Genomic DNA, 26,135 nt, shown 5'->3' with positions numbered 1-26,135 from the left:
ACCCTATTCTTCCTAGCCCAGCTGAGCACCAAACCAGGTGCTGTTCTGCAAGACAGTCTCCAAAGACACTCCTTAGCCTGCAATGTTGACTATCAGCGACAACAAATTGAGCAGTATTTACATGATTTGCTTGACTACATCTTCCCTTTCACTGTCCTATCTCCATCCTCCCAAACCTCATTTAGTAGGTAAAGCAAGCTTTGCCAGCAAACAGATGAGAAAAATTAGTTGCTTCCACGGATACATAGTTACGCTACTGTATGTCTGATGTTATGGCACCGGACATACAATAACGATGCCTTCACAACTGCTGTTCATTAGCGTCACTCATTTTACAGCATTTTGCAGAGATATGACTGGCTGGTTAATTTGTTGACTTTAAAAAATTTGATAATTTGTCAAATTTGTTAATTGGTTAGTAGCCTGCTCTGAAAAGAGGGAGAAAGCAGAAATAGAATCTGGTTTTGTTCCTTTTTATTAAGAAGAAAAATCTCTCTCATAACTAAAAGTCGGAAAAAAAAAAGTTTCATCTAAAATAATCAGATATAAACAATTAGATCAGGAAGAAAATTATCAGCACAATCTCACAAAAATAAAACCCATCATTCCTACAAAGACACAGGAAGTTAATTTCTAAGAACAGAACAAGTTGCCATTTTTAATGCATTTGCTTCAACTGATAATTTGGAGGATCTCTTCATACCTCTTTTTACACAGGAAAGAAAAAAAGGCAATCATATGAAAACTACAGCTAGTCAATTCAAAATCATTAGAACGTTTCTGCGACCTATCATAAACACCAACTTTGCTTCAGAACAATAATGCAGATCATTACAGACCTCACTTAAGAAAATTAGGACCTGCATCATCTCACTTTTCTCCTCCCAAAATGAAAACCTTCATGGGTTTTTTTTGCTATTACATACCAATATACCAGTGAAAAGAATAAGCTTAAATGTGCATTAATTGGTGACTACTCCTTTAACATAAAAAAACCCCAACAAACCATTACCGCTACTGCATAGGAAGTTCATTATCTTTAAATTAAAGTTGCCTGTATTAGAGCATTAGTTAAATGACGCAAGTGTTGTACAGCATATGTTTATTCCCAGGCAGGTTTTCCCCTGCAGTCTGTTTTTACTTTATCCAGTCAAGCTGTGTCATATGTCATGCCACTTTAATTGCAAAGAAGTCTCTAAATTACCCAAAGTTAAGTATTTTCTTTCAGGGTCTACTTAATCTGTCTTTAACAAAAGTAGGGGAATCATGACAAAGTGGGAAGAACCTTAAAAAAAAAAAAAAAAACATATGCTTTTTTCCTTTCAATGAAAATTCCGTATAATCTGGACATATACCACTGGATGAACAAATAAATGCATGTTCTGCTGGATGATAGGAGGTTGGATGCTTTAATTATTTAACTGCTCTTAGCCACTGTCCTCTGGCTAAATAACGTAGGAAATGGGATATCTATATTTTATATGTATTTATATATATTTGTAGCACTTCAGCAAGTTGTTTGTTGTACCGCAAATGAGACGAGTTTGAACGGATACTAGAAAGTCTCTCAGTCTTACACTGAATCCACTGGCCTGTCTCATCTCATCATCCTCCTTTTAGGAGAATTAATTCATCTGCAGCCAACTTACCGGTAGGAATTTGCAGCAGTCAAGTATCCCAAATAGCACCTACTCTCAGTTGTCAATTAAAAATTGTTCTCTTTGAAGTTAGAGATCCACAGCTTCAGTTTTCCCCGAAGCCAGCACAAGGTTGCTAGGCTGCTACATAGGGAGCTATATGTGGTACTTCGGGACGTGAAGCATAACAGAGAACTATCGAGGAAATAACCCACTAAGTCCACGCAGAGCCTTTAGCAAAGCCACCGCCATCAGTCCTGCTCACGCCCTGCAATCTCGGTCCTACATCAGGCTGACAATCTCAGGGAACTTTTAGTACGCAAAAGAAGTAACCAAAACCGAGACCTTTCCCTCATATTTCCATATAACTAATGGAAACTGCAGTCTGTAGTCCCGCTAGTCATTTTGTGCCAAGCTGCACCTCTCACACTACACTCACAAATAAACCCTACTGTTTTGCAAACGAACAGCTGAGTGCCAGGTGATGCTGAAAACTTGCCATATAGGGTCTCCCATACTACCTGTGACTCAATACATTGTCACAGATTTTCTGGCAATGGTCAGGTCTTCCTTAATGAAGAAAAAAAAAAATCATTCTATTTAAGACTATTTTTTAAATTTTAAAAAGCTCCAAAGCTTGACAAAAGAAGCAACTATTTCCAAAGAAAGACACAGTAAGAGAACATTTTCAGAGCTTGTAATGGATTGCAATTCAGTAAAAATTCACTAAAATTGAGACATAGAAATGTAGAATATCTCGAGTTGCAAGGGACTCAAAGATCATCAAGTTCAACCCCCTGCTCCATCCAGGAGCATAACTGTACATAACTTTACATGACTGTAAAAGATTTCAGTTTGCTTTTATTTTTTTTTTTTTAATTATGGCAATAAATAGGAGCAATCAATGCAGGGTTAAGAAACTGTGCAGAACAAGTAGATATGAAAGCTGTTGCACAATATTCATGAATCTCCTGCGACCCAAGGCTTCAGATTTCAGTTTTTGGCACTGGATTCCAACAAGTCTTTTGCTTCATTTATTTTTGTTGCTAAGTAAGGTGATCCACCTGAGAAGAAAAAGGGGAAAGAAACACCATTTAAACATCAGTATTAAGTACCAAACTACTTCACTTGCAGTATGCCCTTACGACTCACTTTTATTAGCTTCTCCTTCCTAAAGAGATCCTTTTCATACAACTGCTTAAAAAATGACATTGGTATGAAGTAAACTAATTGACAAGGAAACATAAGAAATTTAATCAAAACTGAAGACATTCAAGAAAAACACTGAACAAATGGTGTCAAAGACTGAACTCTGAAAGCACTTTACACTGGTGTGATTTAGACTTGCAGCGCAGCACTGTTGCAAATGTATGCGAGGTCAGCTGTCTTGAACATTCACCAAAGGTTAACAGCTATTATCTTCCCTCACCCCAAAAGCTAAGACGTAAAACTGTATAAATAATTTTGACAAAGAATCGTTAGGTCCCTGCACAAGCACAGACACACACGCCAAGCCTCTCCTGTGCTAGGTGCCCAGAATTACCAGCCAGAAACCATCACATTAAAGCTATTTAAACATGGTACGCCTTCTAACTTCTAGTCCTGAACACTGTCATTGCTTTACGCTCCATCTAACAATCTGATTACAGTTCAGCGGTCTTTTTGTGTTTGGTTTTTTTTTTTTTACTCTCCCCTTGAGTGCCAACCATCTGCCTACATTCACCAAAAAACAACATTACAAGGTCTGTATCAGTAACTTACACTTACTATAATACACCTGTATTTTTTGTATGAAAATGTTTTTCCAGCAGTACTGTGCAGTGAACAGCCTTGTCCAAGGCATCTGTTAAATCAAATATTTTCATTCATTGTTTCATTCATTGTTTCATTCATTGTTTCATATTAATCATAAAAGATAATGACAGAAGAAATGCACAGAACTAGCTGTAGACACATGTAAATAAAGAAAGGGCAAGGTTTGCTTAGAGACTTGTTTAGGACATCCCTGCAAGAATCCAAACAATTATAAAGTCATTTTGTGGTGTAATAAAACCACTGGAAAATGTAATGGAGCTCTGTTGTTCATGTTTTGGTTTTGTTTGAATGTAGCTCTAACAGGTAAGACACACTGGAGGAAAGTAAGGCAGGGGAGGGGGAAAGCAGAGAACTGGCTATTGGAATTTGTTTTTTAAACCAATTGCCTTTTTAGCCAGAGATAGGATTTACTACACTGAGTATTGCTTATTTTTAAGAGTAGATAAGAGGATCAAACAAACAGTAAAGACTAAAAACTGCAATAAACCATAGACCCTAAGTAATTTTTGAATGTGTGTTGATTTTCTACATGTCTAGAGTGCAGGATCTTAAAGTAAATTCAAATTTGCTGGAAGTGTTTTCACTATATTTACATCTTGGAGTGCCATATTAATTTTATAGCCCTCCAACAAGAGAAAATGCAATCTCATGATTGCCCAAGTGTTTGTTTATAATTAGGGCAAGTCCAAAAGGCTTCTCTCTTCCTCTTTTCCTGGGAGGAAATATTCTTTCATAAAATTAGCAACTGATACATTAACATACAATGTATCAATATACAAACACTCCAAACTGTAAAGCAGTTTTAATAAGCAACCATTTTAGTAGTGCTCACTGGGGATATAATTATGCAAACTTTTATATATTTATGTATTTATTTCTAATAATCCCCTCTTCAACATTTTGGATCTCAGATAACATATGTAACTTTTAAAATCTGTAATTACTGCCCTTTGTTCTATCAACTGCAGCCACTAAAACATTATTTTAGATAAACACACTGATGGTGAATATTATTTTTAAAAGCACATCTGTGCTACCCACAGCCAGAAGAAATCAAGACATATACATGAGCAAACAAGTCTCCCTGTGATGCCACATGTTCAAGATCACTCCAGGCCCTTTGCTCTGCAGCTGAAGACGTTACACAAGCTTTTTCATTTATTTTTTTTTTTATTCTTTTTATGGCCATGCCAGAAGAGCTGCAGGGGCAGCACAAAGGCACAAATCCCTTCAACTGGTGTTCCTACTGAGAAAATGCTCCACCGTAATAGCACACAGGAGGGCTCACTCCATCCATCCAGCCCTATGCTGTGCCCAGCTGCAGGTACATTACAGCGGTAAGAGCGGGTCGTTAAAATGTACGATCTTCGTCATGGGAACTGCCTCTTTAGGTCTACTCGACATCCACATGGAGATTCACGGTTCTGGCTCACATCTCTAAGCACCGCTACAATCAGCTTAGAGGTTCATTATCAAAAAACTTTGGCCTAATAGATACTGTAGTGGTTAAGAGGCCTTTGACCATCACAATATATTAGAAACGCAGAAGATAATTTCTTTTCTATGTCTGTGCAGCTTATACATTATAAAACATATAAAAATCAAAGTGTGAAATTGAACAAGCAGGACATCTTTAGAATTAATCTGAGGGGTGAAGACAGCAAGGAAAAGCATCAACTAAACACTTCCCATGGCCAGGGTTCACAGTTATTTTTTGCATTTTCTTAAAAGGGGGTGCTGGCAGGGAGCCCTGTAATTCTGTCAAAAAGATATAAAAACCCTCCGATTTCCCCTTTTGACTTCTGAAATACAGTGCAACTCTTCACCATCTGTTATTTTAAAGTAGAAACAGCAACGAACATATGGGCTTTCTTTCTCAACCAGCTGTAGTGTAGTTAAAGTTATAATAATAGCCTTTCTGAAGATAAATTTACATTAAAAACCTGGCCAGTAAAGCAACAGTGCCCAGCTTTACATTTTTTCCAAGTGAACTCCAGGAAGTCTGAAATTCATCAGTGGTGTATTTAGTGACTACAGAACATTTCCCCACAGAAAGTTACTTTTATACATGTGACTGGTCCATCTCAGTTCAAAACAGGAATGGTCAGTTTAATGTAAAAATGTTATAGCTAATTTTTTCTTATTTTGAATAAGTTGTTTTAAGTGTGGAAAACTGGTCCCCAACCTCATAGTTTTAACTGAAGCAGCACAACTCCAGGAAACAACATTAAAGAAAGATGGGCAAAATTGTGGTTCATAAAGCCTAGTTTATCTGAGAGAAGACAAACAGAAGCTCAAGTGTGTAAATAAACAACATACATTGGCACTCAGCATGGTTATTTACACAATCAGTAAACTTAAAGGATCACATGTAAGCTTCTTCCTTTCCAGCTCTGGTTAAGTAATAATTATTTACCTTTATCAGGATGATTCAAAATCATGATTCTTCTATGGGCTGTTCTGATTCTGGCCTTGTCAGCAGATGGGCTGCAAAAATAAATTGAATTGCTTACCATAAATGCCATTGCACTCAGATATAAATTAACAGTTTACATGGGATTCAAAAATAATTAAAACTTGAGATTTTCACCATCTTGTGGACAAAACATAAAATTGCATCTCTGAGGAAGTAACAATAACAAAGGCATGTAAGACACGCTGAGGACATTGTTTAAAAGCCTGTGTATTTTACACAGACAGATATATTTAATTTTTTTAATGCAGTAAATCCACTCATTTAAAATAAACAATTTGGGGGGAAAAAACAGAAGAAAAAAAAATCCAGCAGCTCTAGGGTGTATCTAGCTGGTTATTCATATCATTAAATGCAGAAAACATCTTTTTTTCCTCCTAGAAAAGTAAGTATTTATATGACCAACGACAAACCAACAAATATTTAATATTATCACATTTTGTTCTACTGTAAATATTTTTATAGCTGCTATAAATAATTATTCTTTCTGCTGGGGCCTGAAAAAAACCCCACCCTGTATTCATTATTTTTGCAAAGCTGTTCAGTGTGTTACATTCAGGGACACGCTGATTTACAAGTGCTACATCATGTTGTTTCCTTCTATGACAGATACATAAAATATGTACTTGGCCTAAATTAAATATGTACCTTACCAGACAAATAACCACTTATGGATGCAGTAAGGCTATCGTATGCACAAGGACAGCCTGAATGGTTCAAATTTTCCTAATTTGTTAGCATGCAGAAATGAAACAGTGTTTTCCACTTCAGGTGACTTCTTAATCAGTGATGATTCAATTAATTAATTAATCTTTTTGTAGATACAGTTTGAATGCAAGGTATCAGCCTAACTACATTCCTGAGGTAAACAATCTCTAATTATTATTCTGTCACAGGGAAATTAGGGTATGTTGCAAAAATACTTCATAGAACTGTATAGGAATATATTACTTCAATAGAACAGAAAGTAACCCAGACAGTAAGAATTAAACAGACGGTAAAAGGCCTTATAACTACAAAAATGAAACAATTTGTTATCAGACAGCTAAAAATAACAATAATCTATATTTTGATTTGTAAAACTCTTGTTTAACAATAAAAAAGGCAAACTGATATACCATATCTACAAATTCAGATGGCCAAGGCACGTGTGGAAAAGTGGCAGTTGCATATTATGGAAAATCATGCAGTTCTGCTCCAAGAAGCAACTGTGAAAACAGTTTTGCAGTAAATTTTCTTAGCTTGAGATATTGCTTACCACAGAATCACAGCATGTTTGGGGTTGGAAGGGACCTCTGGAGATCATCTAGTCCAACCTACCTGCTAAAGCAGGTTCACCAGAGCAGATCACACAGGAATGTGTGCAGGCGGGTTTTGAATATTTCCAGAGAAGGAGACTCCACAGCCTCTCTGGGCAGCCTGTGCCAGTGCTGTGGCACCTTCAAAGTACAGAAGTTTCTCCTCATATTCAGATGGAATCTCCTGTGCTTCAGTCTGTGCATGTTGCCCCTCATCCTATTGTTGGGCACCACTGAAAAGAGTCTGGTCCCATCCTCTTGACACTCACTCTTGAGATATTTATAAACATTGACAGGATCCCCTCTCCGCCTTCTCTTCTCCAGGCTGAACAAGCCCCTCTCCCTCAGCCTCCCCTTAGTGGGTGAGCTCTCCAGCCCCCAACCATTGTGGTGGCCTTTGCTGGACCTGCTGCTGTTGGCCAATGTCTTTCTTGTACAGAGGTCCCAACACTGGATGCAGCAGCTGGATGTGGTTGGCCAAGTAAAGAAGCACAGCTGCTTCTGTCCACCTAGTGACCTGCTCCTGTTCATACAGCCCAGGAGGCTGATGTCCTTCTCTGCTCCCAGGACACACTGCTGCCTCTTGCTCTGGCTGTGCCCCAGGTCCCCTCCAGGAGAGCCACTCCACAGCCTGCAGCTCTGCAAGGGGCTTCCTCCTTCCCAGGCGCTGGGCTCTGCGTCTGCCCTTGTTGAGTTTTGTGAAGGGTTCCTGTCACCCCATTGCTGCAGCCTTTGCAGGTCCCCCTGAATGTCAGCTCTGCCCTCCAGCTGTCAGTGAACCTCAGAGCTGTCCCCCAGCATCTCTAGGGAGGTCATAAAGAACATGGATCCAGGCTCTCCACACTCATACGTGGTGGGAGGCTGAGAGAAAATGGGCAAAAGATGAAAAGGGAGGTGCAGGCTGGACATAATACTTGTTCACTCCAAAGACAGTCTGGCAGTGACAAAGGTTGCCCAGAGAGGGTGTGCGTTCTCCATCTTTGGGAGTCTTCAAAGACCTGCTGGATCAAGCCCTGAGCAACCAGCCACACTGGTGGCCCTGCTTTGAGCAGGAAGAAGGACTGAAGACCTCCTGAGGTCCCTCCCAGCTTGAGTGGTCTTATGATCATATGATATACTTGCGCTGTAAGCTCTGTTTAAAAGTAAAATAAAATATATTCTTTTTTAAAAAGCCACAATGATTAAACCATAAATACATTTGTGTATACTTATACAATGTACTATAATTTTTTTTAGTGTTATAGCCTCTTTTTTGTTATGTCATTTATGTTTTAAGAATTAAGCATTTTTAACTAATGCATATATATATTTCATACATTAACAAACAAATATTTCCTATGGAAAAAAAAGTACGCATCTTGTTTCATGGAGGAAATGGTACAATACAGAAAACTTTCTCCATTTTTGTCTAGAATTTTAACTTCTATTTTTCAGATGTATTTTCTAACTTGAGAAGTTCAGCATCAGGGATTTGATAGCTGTCAACGATTATACTTAGGACAGCTATATTTTGCTATTATCTGTTTTGTCTAATGTTTGGAAAACACTCCTAACATTTTCGCCTCCCATGTCATCTCAGACATTCCTCCATTTCTCCCATCAGCAGTTACTTCTACAAAGCACATAGTTGTTAAAATTATTGCTATGTTTATAATGAGTTTCATTAATCAGTGCTGCTTCATAACAACTAATGCGAGAACAATAAAACTTGAAATTAGTCAATACTTGCAATACAGTACTTCGTAGCTCTGGATACCTTTTACATAGCTTAAATAAAAATAATGCATATGCATGTTTCTACCAAAACCCTTCAATCTTACAAGATGGTTCTCAGAGAACAACATTTGGAATATGTAATGGCCAATATATTTGAAATTTAAAAGCTACCATTAAATGCCCACCTTTATCAGGGCTCAACTTTATTATTTATATTGCCCATGCATACTCAGCACTTGAAACAATGAAGAAACTTTGCCTCAGAATTTAATATGACTTAGAAGTGAAGAGACAGAGGACAAACATTACAATAATAAAATCAGGGCCTAGACAGATCTAGTTTGTGCATTTGTGCACATCCTGGCATTTTCCATAATACTTTAAAACTCACGTGCATTTCTTTTTTAGCTAGCATATATATATATTTCTACAGTAAGCAGTGAGTTAAAACTGGTCTAGAAAAATGTTTTTAAACGCTGTGAAAATTTCCCATAAACTTGATAGCCATGCTTCTATACAGTTAAAGGCTTAATCCTTTAAACATTAAAAAGAACTTTGCTCAAATCTGATCAATAATGGTATTTGCAAAACTCAGTCCAAACACATGAAGCAGTGTCATTGTTCCTGCTGCAGCTTCAAGCTATTAAAAACTGAAAGAGACTTATTTCAGATGTGATGAAGCTTCAGACATGTACATAAGCAGTGCTCAGGCTGGACATTGCCACTGTAAACACACTTTAATAAGCTGCAGCGTGCTACTCCGAAATATCATTGAATTTGCCCTTATAAAGTGAAAATGTTAATATATTACCAAACTTAAAGGTCAAAGGAAATATTTCTGAAGAGTATGCCTATAAATCTCCACTTCAGTGTGCAAGCATGAAATATGTCAAATAAACGTAATGTTTTATTTTACAGTTTCTTAAAATGAATGCTAAATCTGCATAATTTCCATTATGTCAGAAGTAAACACAAACAGCACACCAAAACAGAATTTAAATCCCAGTTTTCAGCATTTGGAATAGTTTATTTTGGGGATAATTAAAACCATCCTCTTTTTTTCTTTTAATTTTAAAATTCAGCCAAATGTTTCAGAAAAAAATCCACAGAAAAATCCATTGATTACTCAGCCTGGAAATATTTCCCATACCTACCCTAAATGACAAAACTCTCCAAGTATTTTTGTTTGGAACATGCCACAACCTTCTAAATCCAAACAAATCAAAGAGTGAAGAAAGAAAACAAAAATTACTGTCTTACAAAAAAAATGAACAAAATTTATTTGTTTTCTCATTTATTAATATAATCTACAATATTACTTATCTCAAGGGGTTTTTTGAAGACCAGCCCATGTGATCACACTAATTAGCACAGTGTGTGCTATTCTGATTATTTCCAGAGCACCAATTCTCTATTGCAGTATGTTACCGTGCCTTCAAGCCAAATACAAGTTGCATGTTTTATTAGCAATTTATTGTTTGCTTTTTAGCTTAAGCAGAATATTAGAATGGTTTATAAGCCATTAGAAGTCTTTTGTAAAAAAGTTAATGTTTTGGCAAGAGTATTCCACGTCTTCACAATACGTGTTTTCTTCATTTGATATTTACCAAACAAAATTATATATTAACGCAACAAACCTACCTTACACCTAAAATAAGACTAGCTTCTCGCCTACTCATTTTCTGTTCAAATCCTCCTTTATAGTATGATGAAAGGCTCTACAAAGAAGAAAGGAAAAACAAGCAATAATTAGTTTCATGTACAAGGTGCCAGGACCTAAATCATATTTATATGACCTCATTCACAGCACTGCATTCATCTATAATTTATTTCGAAGGCATGGAACAACTACAAACCAGACAATATGAAAGGACTTCTGAGTGTTAACACATATGAAAAATGACTTAAAAATAACTATGTGTGCTTTTACAATCTTCTACTGCTAATAAGAGATATTAATAACTACAACCATAAAAATCCTGCCTTCAGGCAAAAGAGTCCAGAATCAAAGTCCATCCTAGCACAGAGTGGTAGTGTGTGTGTTGGTGAGGGCAGGGGAGGGAAAAGGGGAAATTTGTTTAGAACAGCTTTGGTACCACCACACTGGAAAACAGCAAAAAATCACAATATTTTGGCATCCAAGGAATTATGGACAATCACTCTAAAATCCAGATATTTCTACAAACAAGGTAAAGGAAAAAAAACAACCAAACAAAAAGAAAAACAACAACCAACCAAACAAAAAAACATGAAAAACAAACAATAAAATGATAAGAACAGATCAATACAATAAACTGATGAAGAGTCAATATGTTTTTTCACATAAAGGAATATTGCTTAAAAAAATATCTATCAAGAGTTCTTTGAAGGAACCCGGAAAAATAAACAAAAAGAAACCAAAAAAAAGGCTTAACATAAAGCCAGAGCCTCTATTTTAGGAAATCACTGAGCTAGAAAACACTGGAAAGTAGCAGAGTATACGGGGAAATCCTGACCAACGTTTGCCTTTACATCCTTCCCTAGACATCAATGACTGACCATGATTAAATACAGGATCTGGGGTTAGTTTTTTTAAACTCATTGGCATGTGGGACTTTAGCTGCTGTTTTAAGAGGAGAAAAAATATGAGTGGGAAAAGAACATTAATTGGAGACAGAGGTGAGAGTAAATCATTACAACAATTAATTGTCATAGAAAATGGGCTGAAAGTATATTTTTCAACCATAAATACACCTGAAATTAAAAAAAAAAAAAAAAGTTACTGAACCACCACTGATGGTTAGTAGTGATCTCAATGTAAATGTTTCCGGAGAAAGGATTAGAGAATAACCCGTTGCCACACAAATAATAGTCTAAGCTGCACAAGTCCCAGAGGCAGCAGATGTAGCTGCAAAACAGCCTGCCTTTGGGAACTGGCACACAGAAATCACTCAAAAACACTGAAGTTTTTTCCTCAATGCAAAAACCTATCAACTGAGGGAAAATAAGCTGCTTTTGTTGCTATCAAAAGGAAGTCTGTCCTGAGAGCTGAGATTATTTTTAAGTGTTCCTTTTACCCCCAAGTAAAAATGTGCTGGCTCTTAATAAAACACTTTTCTCACCAAATATATCCATTCATATTCAGTGAGAATGTTGCCTTCTCTTTACACAAACTCTCTCTTATGTAATTTCAAAAGCACTAATGCATTTAAAGGGCTCTGTCTATGATATCTAAGCAAAGTCTTCAATTAAGCTTAGGAATGACATTCACCCGAAAGCAAGGTTCAGAAATACTTCACCTATTGCTACCATGAAGTCACACATGCAGCCACAGATGATATTTTTTTGGTGTACTGCTATTATCTGAAACTAATGTTATCTTTCTTTTTCCCACCCCAAATCACACATGAAATAACCACTACTGTAACAGTACATGTACCAAAGCCAAAGCAACTGTGGATGTGCCACATCTACAACAAAAATCTGCTGAGGAACCACTGCTGTAGCTACAGGGTGACACAAAACTGGTCCGTCACATTGATGTTGGACGTTCAAGCACACAACGCTAAAGAACACACGGGGCTTCTCCAGTCCTCCAAGAGGAAACGATGCTCGTGATTTAATGGCAACCAGATAACACCCTTGAGGAGGCAGAGCTGCACAGAAATTTGTAGTGATGCTGAACAATTACTACAGTGAGGAGAGAAAAGCACACTGTAATGTCCTCTGAAAGATCTTCCAGAATGTCACCCAAAGCAGCTTAGGTGCAGATGGATTTCTGAAAAGGGCGGATTTCTCCGCCCTTCAACCCTGGCATACGACTCTAATACAAGAGGACACTGGTTCATTAGTCATGTAGAGAAGAGGAGTATTTGAAATAAGAGAACAAGAAGGGATGTCTGTCTATAGGCTTAAATTCAGAAATACTTTTTCATGTTTTTTTAAAGCCTGCTTCCTTGACACTGTTCTAACCTTGAGAAGCCTTGGTTTTTAATTCCTCTTGGAAGTGAACCAAAAAAAAAAAAGCTGTTGTCTGCGTCCTTTGGCACATAAGCAAAACCAGTTTGTTGAATTGGTCATGACGAAAAAAAAAACATTTTCTTCTTAGAAGTGAAGCACATGGCAAGAATAATCAATTGTTAAATATAAGATCTTGATCCTAAACAGAATTTAAAGCAAAAGGAAGTTAGACATAAAAGCCATTTTTCCCATTGGCCAGAATAAGGGGAAGAAACATCTTGGCAAATTTTGAGTTACTTGAATGAAACAACTTTCTTATACCATTCAAATGAAAGCATTTTTTTCCTAGTTTTAAATTCTAAGTAATGGTTGCAACGAAGTGAAACAACACTCAGATATTCTTCTGGTATGAAAACTCCCTGATGAGTGGGCAGTTCTAGATACTTCACTATTTCTTAACCCTGGCTACTGCAAACAAATTCTGCGCTGGAAAAATCTTCACAATGAGTTCTCCATTTCGTTGTGCTATTTGAGGTGAGGGTAGGGGTTACATTTAATTTATTTAATTTCCTTGTATGTTGTTACTATTTAGCAACTTACCAAAGCAAATTCTGCTTCTTGAACAAATGCCATTAATAGGTAGGGGGAAAGAAGAGAAAATGGCTGGTCTTCCTCTGCAAACATGTATTCACTCTTACAAATTCACATAAAAGGTAGTCAGCTAAGAAAATCCAATTCATTTGGACTGTGACTTCCTCAAGATATTTTTCCTGGCATAGCACAGGGAAAGTGTAATTACTGCTTCCATGCCAAGGTAGGAGATTCAAAACTCCATAACTGAAACCATCCATCATATTATACAAAGTAGTGAATTTTTCAGAAAACTCTATGTGTTGTTCCACCACCAATGCAGTCCTGCATTGCACAGGTAACAAACACTGGAAGAAGAAAATAAAACAAAATAAAACAACCAAAACCAAACCTACAATAACAAACTATTTAGAAGCTGTTTTATATTATAAGCTACATTTTGCTAAGAACAAGTTTAACTTCCTTAAGTTCAGTTAGAAAAAAAAATCTCTAAAATGGACTGCAAATTGCATTATTCTCTGGAAGTTTTATCTTCAATGAAGGACAAAGGAGATGGTCACTAACCTTCCCTTCAAATCAGAATTCTGAGAGTGAGCAGAATCAGATCCAATAAGGGAAACATTGCAAAAATCCCTAATGAAATGCTACAGAAGACACCCTTTTCTTCTGGAACAAGGAACTTTCAGGATTGTGGACTTTGAGTATTTTGAGAGTTGATTTTGCCTAGAATTGCTGTTTCTATCTTCAATATCATCAATTCAACAAAGACAGGTAATGAATGCTATTGAAATACTTCCTTTTTTTATTTCACATTTTAGGAAATATTAACATTATAATTAACAGCATTCAGGTTTGTCTGAGGAAGAAAAGCCAAATGACTGCTTAGCGCTATGCACCTTCTACTGGCAACAGACTCTTATCACTACACAGAGAAACAAAACAATGTCACTGCTGTGTCACCCATCAAACTTGATGAGGAGCAGCTGAGGGAACTGGGGCTGTTTAGCCTGGAGAAAAGGAGGCTGAGGGGAGACCTAATAGCTCTCTACAACCACCTCAAAGGAGGTTGTAGCATGGAGGGTGTTGGTCTCTTCTCCCAAGTAGCAAGTGATAGGATGAAAGGAAATGGCCTCAAGTTCAGAAAAAAGCAGAACACATTTACTTGCCTTTACTTACTGTTTTTAACTTAAAGATGAGTGCAGTTATTGACTGTACTACTTATTTATTTAGATAAGTAAATAGAAAGTGTCAAATACTCAAGATACAGCAAGCTGGCATTTTACATCAGTGCTTCATAATTGCTCAACTTGACCTTACCCAAGTCATTCATAAGTGAGCAGGAAGGATAAACAGCACCTGGATTACCTGTGTGACTGCGACCAACATGAATTGTGATTTCTATTGCAAATGGGGGCAGGGGGTGAGTCAGGGCTTACAGAGAGAACAAGCTAATTTTTAAACAGGCCACTGCTTTACAGTCTCTCAAAAAAAGGTGATAAGGGACAGAGTTTGACCCTAGAAAATTACAACAGCCACTGAAAACTACAACGATCAAGTTAAGCACCTCCTAACACCATGGGAAACCAGCTAAGTAAGACTAAGCCTAAACACTAAATGTCATATGAGATGCTATTTCCAGTAAGCATAGGTAGAAGTACTAACTGTTTTATTTCTTCTGTCAGCATAGTTTAGAAGGCAATATGTTGTAAAGGAATGTGACAAAAGTGCTAACCCACAGATTATACTCAGCAGCTTCAAATTTCCCAAAGAAATAAGTTTGGAAAATAAGCACTTACATAGGATCTTTGTAGCTAATGTTTTCTCTGTTGTTTCAAAGAAAAGTAATAAATAGGAAATAATTGATTGTTAAGGGGAGGAGGAAAAAAAACTTGGAAAAAATACAATCCAAGAAAGTAGGAGTTGTAGAGTATTAAGGAACAAATAATCTTGGCTAAGAATTACACAAGGGTTTTAAATTTGGACTATGATTGTAGAAGAAAAATATTATCACTACTCTTACAAATATAAAGCTGTCAAATTCATACAGTTAATGGCAAAACAGAAAAGAGTTTTTACTGTATTCAGCAGATCTCATGTTACATTGAAAACTCATATTTTCAAGTTCAGAAATAGAATCAGAGAAAAGATACTCTACTGGAGATCCACATCCAATTCTGGGCTCTGAGGCAGGATATAAAGGCAAAGAGAGGATGCAGCTCCAGGGACCAGGAGCTCTGAGAATGCAGAAGCTCCAGGGTTGCTCTTTATGGCTGTTCATGAATTCTGCAGGCCTCTGAAAGTCACTATAGTAAAAATGAGATAGGCTTGTAATGAGCTTGGCTCAGCCAGTATATCGGTACTGAGGGGTACAGTCTCCTAGGAACAGACACCTCTCTGTGCAATAGCATGTCATATTTCAATGTGTTAAAAAGAGTCACTGCCTGCTTTCTTATCTGAACACGTCTGAGTTTAGATTCTCTAGCCTGTAGCTACAAATGGATAGATGGAGTAAAACTGCTGGGGTGGGAGAGTGAAGATTGAAGCACTCCCTACTCTGAAGCCACATGTCCTTATTGCTAGCTACTTTCAGCAAGCCTGCAAGTCAGACTGTAACCGCATCATATGAAAGCAATTTAATTTGCAGTACCTGAGGTCCCCTCTGCTGCTTTTGAAGGCAACTTGGGAATCTCCCAAAAAATTACTTTGAAAAGAAAAAAAAAACACCAACAAAACAAAAAATGGTGGTAGTGTCACAACCGCAATGCAACAGAGGAACAGAGAGGAAAAACAGATTCAGGAACACTGTCTGGCTGGCAGACATCACAATCAAGAACAGGTGTGGATGATCATCGATAGGACAGCCCATATTTTGAGTCTTTCCCTCCCCAGGAAGCTTGCATTCATGAAGCCTCCACCTTCAGCACACTAACAGAAAATATAGATGGCAAATGAATTTGGACCCTAAAGTCTTGCCTATATATTGCATATTCAGTATATAGACAAGCTCTGTGTTGCAATTTGCCTCACATAAACAGGTACAATGCTAATGATCACTTTCAAAGAAAAACCTACCTTTAATATACTTTTCAGAATATAATAATCTGCAACAACTACACCCTCATCCATTCGCATTGCAAGGGGAAACATGTTCCTCCCACTGTGGATAGGTGTTCAGACTACAAGTCTGAAAGAAAGCACTACCACAAGACATCATCTACTTTATGGGGAACCACTTTAATCAAATAGGAATAGAACATTTTTATTTATTTACCAGAGGACAGTGTAGCCACTGAAGCAAAAAGTAAATGCTCTCAAACATTCCCTGCATATGCTCTTCTCACAACACTCTACCTTTTCATTTTTTACCTCATGATTATATTTTAAACATGCAGTGCAAAAAAAACCCAAAAACTTGGTTAAAAGTTCAAATTAGCCATGAAAGAAAGAAAAGGCAAGTTGCATCTCTACAGTAACCTTTTGTAAGTTTATGGATTTGTCTTCTGTATTTTTAAGACTGTATCTGAAAGAAAAAAAAAATACTGAATTCTTTAATTTTTAGCTTCTTGAAAGGAAACTGCATGTCATCACTTTGTAATCTCCAGGAATTAGCTATTTTCTCAAAGCGCGCTTTAGCAATTTATCATACACTTACCAGCAACAAGTTCTGAAACATCACCAGGAAAATCAGAACTGTTTATCAAACTCACAAACATCTTTTGGGGATCTATGGGGATTTAAAATATACTAGATAATATACCGAAACATACACAGAGAGGAATATCCTAGAAAAAAATAGTCTAACTGGCACTTACTGTATATAACATGTCTCTTTTCTAAATACTTGAAAATATAAAATCATAAACTTAGCAAAAAGTAACTTCTAAACTCACAGAAGTTGAAATCCTCTTTGCTGTCTCTGAAATTGCCTGCTCCAATGGTTTCCAAAGGTGAAAAGCATAACGACCTGGAAAAGATTGAAGTTAAATGACATTATAACCAATATTCACTAAAAGGAAAAGAAAAAGTCTCCAACTTATGCTCATCAGCTTACACCAGAAATATTTTTGGTTTTAAAACATAAAATCACAATCTTTCCTTGATAACCTTTTTGTTTCATTTATTTGCTGTACAGCACCATTGCGCTTTACTGCTTTTGAATGTTCCCTCAACAGTTGGTTTTGGATCCTGCCCAGCCAAAGTCCCACAGTAAACTTGCTATGGTTTGCACTTTTCAATCTTTGTATTATTCGGGGAGGAAGTGGGAGAAGTTTAATATACTCCATCTAAAAACCTAGTAATGGACTGCAAAGATACATTGTGTTTGCTCACAAAATAAATAGATATAAATGCATTTCAATATGATAAATGAAGATATCTGCCTTGTGAACTTTAAGAAAAAGGGTAGTATGAAACATTAGCTTTGGATATACATTATTTATTAAACACTGTTCAAAGGTTCTGTGTTAAAAAAATAAAACTATGTACTGCATGTTTCTTGCTGTGATGTTGTACACTTAATCACACATTTTGTAAGTACTGCATTTTTAATTTTGTTACAAAGAGAGGATCTTCTGGGATTCAGAGTCATTCAACTCCCCACTAGCAGTGAGTGTCTACAGCTAGAGAAAGCCACAGGGAATGCTACTAGACTGCATTCTTGGAAGCACAAAGCAGGTCTGTCAACTTCAGAATCAAGACTTGTGCCACATTACCCAAGGATTTTCCCTGTAAGTCCCTTCTCGCCAATTATTGTTTTGATTAACTATTCATTAGCAATGTAACTTACTATTATACACAACGGAAAAGCGTTTTATAAAATATGGCTCTTCTTCATTCAAATAGCATCTCGCTTTCATTCTTAAAATACATGGTGTGTCCATTGGTTATTTTAGTCATCTAAGCCTGTGCCTATGTCAACACAGAAGTTAAAACCACTGTTACGAGTATCACTGCTGAAATGCTGTGATGTACTAATATATTACCTCACCTTCTTCTTAATGCTGTTACTACTACTTTGATAGCTGTCATTAATTCCTCAGCTCAACAAGCAGAAGACATTCAAAGAGCATTCATCTTCTACTCATGTACAAACACATAGCTAAACCAACTGCTTAATGGATGTACATCACCAAAGATCTTGTCTTTCCTTCTCCTCATCATAAAAACCCAACACAGCTGTACCCAGCAAAACCCTGCTGAAATCTGGTGCAGCTTGTTCATCTATTGCGTCTGTTCCTGGTGTGTGCATTTACACATAGCTGGCCATGGTCAATTTACATGCTGAAAATAATGGAAATTGATTTGTGTATTTCAAAATCAAAACAGAAAACATTTATCTGCCCTGAGTAACCCAGAGTATAAATCATACTAAGCCCATGCCCTGTGTTGAGACTAGAACCTGTTTTTCAGAGAGCAGAGTCCAGCTGCAGGAGTTCAGGTAACAAACAATATACTATGGGAACATGTATCACTGTAGCCACTAGAACCTCCTGTTTTTCTCTATCTGAATTTGTCGAGCACCTCCACACCACAAGACCCTGTTCCACTCTCACGTACTAAAGGGCCTCTACTTTGTAATTTGCTGATAAATAATCTTTTCACATTACATTTTGCAAACAAAAAGCAGACAAAACCTTTTAGCTGCTGCTCATAAAATTAGTTTCCCCAGCTGTGACTGTTCAAAAAGAATTTTGAAATATGTGTCAAGAATTTTGAAAGGGCAGGAACTACAACTGGACATGATTCTACATAGCACTCTCAACCAATCTTTCCACTATTTAAATTCATTAAAACTTCATTAACCCTTTGGAAACAGCAGCTGACAAGTGTCAGTTCTCCACTTAGTTGGTAATTTAGCTTACCTGCAAACGCAACAGTTGCAACACCAAGTCCAACTGCAATCATAGTTCTGGCCTAAAGCAGAAAAACAGGAATCAGAATAACATGCAAATTCTAATTTGAAATATAAGCACTTTAACAGCGAGTATTTCTGATGTCTGACTTGGCGTTTCATGTATAAGCTATATGAAAGGTAAAATAAAGTTCTGTATTGGCCCAGCTATGTTAGATTTTATAGTTCAGTCCCACTAACCCATGCCAACATATTAGGCTGAACGTGGAATTATCTGATAGTAAATGAGTGAACGAATGCTGACAAAGAGCTCACAGTATGTAATTATAAAAACACAAGTCAGACAACTACTCAGGATCACCCAAAATTATTTGGGCATACCAGTTCAACACAGTCTGAAATGACGCTTGCCTTAACAGAAAGTATTAATATTGCTTTGCAAAATCCTTCACTTGGCATCTCATAATGACATTGCTTGAAAATGGTATTGGAATATTAACTTAAACACTGTACTTGGGCTCATCCAACTAAGAACGACCCCTGGTCCCAGCTGACTCCAGGCACTCTCTTCAAAGACTAAGCCCCATCCCACAGCTATGGCCACAAATGTATGTTAGTGTCTTCCATCTTTCACACTTTGACTCATGGAAGTCCCAATAAAGACATAAAGCCCAATAACCTAATTTCGTTATTGAGTGTCAGTCACTGGCTGGACTCTATCTTATAGTACAAATATTTGTAAACTGGCAGACTTCTGACAGATTCCAGGCAGTGTTCATTATCAACTAATATTTGCTTTAAGCCTAACTGGGCTCTTGAATCCAAAAGCACAAAAACTTGAACATCTGATTTAGGCAACAGTAACTCCTACCTTTTGTTAACTCAAACCTCCCAAATGAGGTACGTGTGTTTTCCTACAGTGCTTGAAGAAAGTCAGGCATCTCCAGAAGGACAACAAGAAATAACTCTATGTTGAAAAAGAAGCTGCTGAAAGATACATAGTAAACCTTGAAGAAGGCACTGACTTCTCATACATTTGCAGAATGCAAAAAAGAAAATGAACACTGAAGTGCGTGTGTGTTGGGGGGCATTGATCCACTTCTGAAAACCCTACATATAATCTTTGAACCAAATGAAATAATCTGTGGCACTAGCTGTTTTATCCTATGTTAGTTATATGTCAGTTTCCCCCAGGAAACATAAGAAATCAGATTAGGCCTGTTTAGCTTGAATACAAAACATAACTACAGTGAAAATGCTTTTATCACCCAACTGACTCTTCTGCATGTGACTGACTTCTGCATTTATCCAATAACTGAGTAATACAAATGCTACCAACAAACTTGACAGCAGGACTTAAAGCCTAAATTTCAATGTGAGTGCCCCAATAACCGGATTTGGAGCCAAGTTGCCTTTGCAACTGAGACTCCTGGGGCTAAAATTCTGTGTCTTTGATTGCACTCAATCTCACCTCCAGAAAGAAAGGGAGTAGAAGAGGTGGAAAATACTAGTTCTAAAGTCTTCTGGAACTGGCTTAGTAGGGGCTACAACAGTCTGACAACTTTCCCAGCAAAGAGGTTGCCATAGAAGACGTGGGCATTGCCATCGTGCCCAGTGGCACCTATGGGTTTGACTCTGATTCCTGCCAGCAGCACTGAGCTCAGCACAGAAAAACTGGGAGCCTGCTCTGAGCTCATCTATATGCAGCTGTATTCTAGATCTAGCTTCTGGATCCTGTGTGTTTTAACTAAGTACCTAGTTCCCACCTACTGGGATGGGGCTATTCCTACTATTTTCATAGCATAATATTGCAGTTGCCTAAAGGTTTCTAGCAGAAAAAAACCACAACTCACTAAACACGCTGAAAATGGAGCTCCAGAGTTAAAACTAGAGGAGTTCTGGCATTAAAAAATCTGCCTCTCTATTTGATTTTAGTAACCTTACTCTTCCATCTCAGTGTAGTCTTCAGTCTCAATATTAGCATTCATTTCTGAATGTAAAACTAATGTAGTAGTTTTATGTCTGTTGTTCCTTCCAGTTCCACTAAATTTCCCTTCATCTTTAGACCATGAAAAAATAAAAGTATGTTGCCTTAAATGGTAGCAGATGTAAAATAGTGAAGCATGTTGCTCATCTCCTCACTAAACCAAAATTCTTTCAATTTCTTCTCACAAATCAGTTTTCCCAGGCTCTCAATATTCAAAACTTGCTAAAAAAATTCTAACTCCTCTGTTTAGACACTAACCAGAAACAGCCACATCTTTTCTTAAAATATCATAACCCTACAGAAACTCTATATTATTCTATTCTGTGGCTTGTGATCATGGGTTTACATTCAACAGAGACTTTACTTGTTCAATGTGACAGTGAGAATCTTTCACTAAATGGCTACAGTCAATTAAGAGAGCAACAATGTGTGAAATAGATCACACTGGCAAAAAGTAATATTTATTAGCTTGTGCTTGTCCAAATTAAGTTATACTTGCTTTGCCAAAGAGGTGGTTTAAGTCAGCTGTTTATAACAAAGTATGCAAGTTACAAGGCATTAGTAGCAGACGCCTCATCACAGGTAAGGCCAAGAACAGAGACCAAGCTAATAAATAATACCTGGACTCCTGTCAGTTCGGTGCAGAAACAGCTTAAAGTGTTTTTGCACAGTAGTCTGGGAACATGATGTAGACACCCCTGAGGGCCTCTGATAGTCAGCCATGTCCACTAGGATGCATTATTTCAAACTCAGTGGAAAGCACTAGCAGTTAATGGAAAGCTAGTGGGAAACAGCAGGTAAAAAAGCAGCATGGCAGCAACTACAGAATAAGAGCAGTACTCAACACTAACAGAAATATGAAGACAAGCCAGAAAACTAGGTAAAAGTGATGGAAAACTCAAGCCAGAGAGGCATGAAAGATTGCCCACATTTTCAAGTGAGGTACAACTACAATAAAACTTAACTTGGTTTAAGGCAATACACCTTATCTGCTTTATGAGCAGGTTAGAGAAGTCGCTTGCCACTTACTAGCCAAGAAGTGGTAACTTGTCATGCCAAAGCACCCTGAATGTTTGTTATGGTGTGAATAAATCTTACCTATACAGATGATAAACACTTCATTTGAATCAACATAAGAACAACTGCATGGTTAGTTTTTTGCTGACACAGCCTCTCACAAAATCAGTGGCAACTTCAAGCATTAACCAATAAGTCCTTTACATCCAGTTTGGCTCAGTTTCCTCTTCCATGTTCACTTATCTCAGGTGATTAATTAGAAGAATATGTCGATACTAGTCTTATGAATTGAAATTTAGAGCATAAAGCTTTAATTAAATGCACTCCTTTCAAGTCAATACTAAATGAAAGCAACTCACTCTCACTGTGGAAGGGATCAGTTCATTTACAGCATGTTAATGCAACTACCACCACAGACATTTTTAGCTCCCACTGCTTGAAGATACATTTTTTTTCTCAGACACATAAAGGCTAAAAAAATAAATACTTACTGACTGTCAATTATGATAGAACCGACCTTCCACCTCCCCCACCCAAAATGCCATTAAGAAATTTCTAAGATGTAGGTTTTAAATGAAATCCAAGAGGGAATAATAAAGAAATAAAATATTTAAAAGTAACATCTGTCCCTTTCTTTATTCAATGAATCAGCTCCCAAAGGTTAGTCATCAACCCTATGCTACTCTGCTGATCTCAGTATTTTAATTTTACTATGTAGTTCAGTTTCCTGCAATAAGCCCTCTTAGATACATAAAATAATGAAACAAAGTCTTGCTAAATCTGCAAAACCTGATTTTTTAAAAAAATATTTTCTGAAATGTGTGTAAGAAAACACGCACTCTAGAAAGGCATCTGTAAGACCTGACTCTCCAAAGTGTTCGGCAAACGAGGATAAAACACATTAATTAACATACAGTATGTTTACAGGTATACATAATGTGCTGTTGGCATACAGAGATCTATGGCCTAATCCTTTCACATGTAATTTTCCAGTAGCCTAAATTTTTCTGTAGAAGACACAAGGAAGAACGAGATATTCTTTCTGCAAATTTCTAATCCATGGTCTCTGCCAACTTAATCATAATAAAACAAACAAACAAATAAATAAATCTGTAATTCTGAGCATTGCAGCTTCTCCTTCTGTGAGGCAGAAAAAAATTAAACTTATAAATATAAAAAAAAAAAACCCACACATGATTTTAAAATTTCAGCATAACACTATTATGTCTGGCTACAAGAAACACGTTTACAAATGTTAAAGTATACCTGCTTGCACAGGATTTGTATTTTATACACTGGTTCTTCTAACACAGTGAAAACGCCCTTCTTTGTCAAATGGAAAATATTTTGCTCTTCTCACAACTAGCTTTCAGACACACAGCAAGAGCTCTACCATCTTTTGCCTCAAAAACCTACGTCATAATGGAATAAAAACCACAGGCAAAATAATAACTTGTGATGATTTGGACAGCATTTTGTTGTCAGTCCATGCTTAATCACAGATCAGTAAAACAGAAACTACATATTTAGATTCAAATAAGCATACGAGGGTAAACTGCTTGCTTAACTAAACGTTTTTTAAATGGTTGTTCTTAAAAAAAAGTAAATATATATACTGTAGATGCAACAGCATACACACAATGAAGTATGGCAAATACATACTCAAAGCCATTTTACAACCATGAAATCTTTACCACCCAGTGCTTTAAGCAGCAATCCATGTATTCTTCACAACTGTTTTCCAAAGAGAAGTCACTGTCCCACGAACTAGTCGAAGTGACCAGAATGAAGGAGTGGGATGAAGTTCCAGCACCCTTCCCACTAAAGCACAGTACTGCATAGGAAACTTTGAAGGCATTTCACCTTCACTCTGAGGCCCATCCAGCCTTCTCCCCCATGAGGAACTGTCAGGTGAGAATTAACTTTTCTGAAACAGAGCCCTACAAAGCCATTAATGCTCAAGGCTGTGGTAACAAAGCTCACACAGCACATGGAAATTCCACAGGTATCCTCTTTACAGCAGGCGAATGAAATTTGAGGCCGCGTCTGCTCATGCCTGTGAACATTTGAGCAGCACAACACTTTAAGCAAAAGCCAAAGCGCTCCCGTGACTCCCGCTGCCCATGCTGCAGCTCCCCTCGCACCACCAGGCCCACCTGTGGCCTATGGCAAAGAGGCACAAACCTTCTGACCCCAAGCACCACCAACCCAACCTCCCTGTCAACCCCCACGGACATCATAGAATGTCCTGAGTTGGAAGGGACCCACAAGGATCATCAAGTCCAACTCCTGTCCCTCCACAGGACAACCCCACAGTTCACACCATGTGTCTGAGGGTGTTGTCCAGTCTCCTCTTGAACACTCTCGGGCCTGGGGCTGTGACACCTCCCTGGGGAGCCTGTTCCAGTGCTCCACCAACCTCTGGGTGAAGAACCTTTTCCTGATGTCCAACCTGAACTCCCCTGGCACATCCTCCTGTCATTCCCCCAGGTTCTGTCATTGGTCACTAAAGAGAAGAGTTTGGTGCCTGCCCCTCCTGCTCCCCTTGTGAAGACGCTGTAGCCGCCACTGAAGAGAAGCAGCCAAATTAATGTATATTGTAATTAAGTTATAGAAGACGTACCCATCGTTAACCAATTAATATGAGATAAATGCTTTCTGACCACCTGCAAAACAAGGGGATATTTTTCAAGTTTTAGATCCTTCTGCATGACAAGAGGGAGACAGAAGATTAAGTAATACACTGTTTAGAAGCAGAATGCTTAGTTTATAGTTAACTATTAATTAACAGATGTATTGTAAGTAAGATACTAAACAATTATAACTAGCATCATCATTTTTTTTTAGTATAGGTGTATTGTATGTTGAAATTTTCAAAAATTGTAATGCATATGTAATAATTATGTGAATATAAGCAACGCAAGAGCCTCCAGTCTTTGAAGCACTTATGGAGAATGATCCGCAGAGCTGATAAAATACAGAATGCCACTTAACAGTATAAGGGACTCTGCTGTTAAGCTTATTTCTACATTCCACCATGAGGTCTCCCCTCGGTCTGCTCTTCTCCAGGCTGAACAAACCAAGTGACTTCAGCTGCTCCTCATATGGCTTCTCCTCCAAATCCTTCACCAAGTTCATAGCCCTGCTCTGGACACTCTCCAGTAGCTTTATATCTTTTTTTATCCTGCGTTGCCCAGAACTGCGCACAGTGCTCCAGGTGAGGCCGCACCAGTGCAGAACAGAGCGGGACAATCGCCTCCCTGACCGGCTGGCAATGCTGTGCTTGGTGCACCCAGGACACGGGTGGGAGCCGGAGAACGCCTGCCCCCCGCAGCCCCATCCCCCGACCCGCTGCCCCGGAGCTCACACACCTCACCCCGCGGGGCTGTGACAGCCCTGGGCTGGGAACCAGGGCTGCTGGCGGCCTCACGGCCCCGGGGCAGCCCAACCGCCCCCCGGGCTGGCGGGGTGGCACCGTTAGGGGGGGCGCAGCTCCCGTCCCGGCTCAGCGGGAAGGAGCAGAGGCAGAGCCGGCTGTCGCTGTCCCCTCTCAGCCGCCACTCGCGGGATGCGCTGCCCCCTCTTCCCCGCCCCCAGCGCGCTCACCAGCCCTCGGTCCAGCTCGGCTTGGCCCTTGCCGGCGCCCGTAGGGACCCTGGCGTACTCGGCGTAGCGCAGGCCCTCGGAGGAGGCCGCGGCTCCTTCCATGGCGGAGGGGGAGTAGGTAGAAGCGCTACAGGGCGGCCGGAGGGACAAACCAGTGGGAAGGGCGGACTCAGGAGCTCCTCCCATCGTCAATCCGCCGTGCCCG

At 38.4% G+C, this 26,135-nt stretch overlaps 1 protein-coding gene across 2 annotated transcripts; it reads right to left on the bottom strand.

The window, feature by feature from the left end:
• Positions 1-459: 459 nt before the first annotated feature.
• Positions 460-26,135, bottom strand: DNAJC15 (DnaJ heat shock protein family (Hsp40) member C15). 2 transcript variants are annotated; one of them, XM_082043745.1, is made up of 6 exons: positions 25,931-26,129; positions 19,331-19,382; positions 17,360-17,433; positions 10,581-10,657; positions 5,869-5,939; positions 460-2,701 (listed from the first exon to the last, which is right to left on the bottom strand). In XM_082043745.1, the coding sequence occupies exons 1-6, from the start codon at positions 26,114-26,116 to the stop codon at positions 2,631-2,633; spliced, it is 531 nt and encodes a 176-aa protein (XP_081899871.1). In that variant the 5' UTR covers positions 26,117-26,129; the 3' UTR covers positions 460-2,630. The 2 variants fall into 2 exon arrangements, with proteins under 2 accessions (XP_081899871.1, XP_081899872.1); XM_082043746.1 differs by lacking the exon at positions 460-2,701 and adding an exon at positions 2,809-2,831 and having other exon boundaries at positions 25,931-26,135.

This window comes from Streptopelia decaocto (assembly GCF_964273445.1).
Source record: "Streptopelia decaocto genome assembly, chromosome: 1".
Lineage (NCBI taxonomy): Eukaryota > Metazoa > Chordata > Aves > Columbiformes > Columbidae > Streptopelia > Streptopelia decaocto.
This window is presented reverse-complemented; position numbering and strand designations above follow the sequence as displayed.

Excerpts from the sequence above, each read along its gene's own strand:
- DNAJC15 (XM_082043745.1), bottom strand. The coding sequence starts at position 26,116 with ATGGGAGGAGCTCCTGAGTCCGCCCTTCCCACTGGTTTGTCCCTCCGG. Across the intron at positions 10,658-17,359 it reads CAAAGAGGATTTCAACTTCT|AGCCTTTCATCATACTATAA; the intron begins GTGAGTTTAGAA and ends TCTTCTTTGTAG. Across the intron at positions 2,702-5,868 it reads TTTGAATCATCCTGATAAAG|GTGGATCACCTTACTTAGCA; the intron begins GTAAATAATTAT and ends TTTTCTTCTCAG.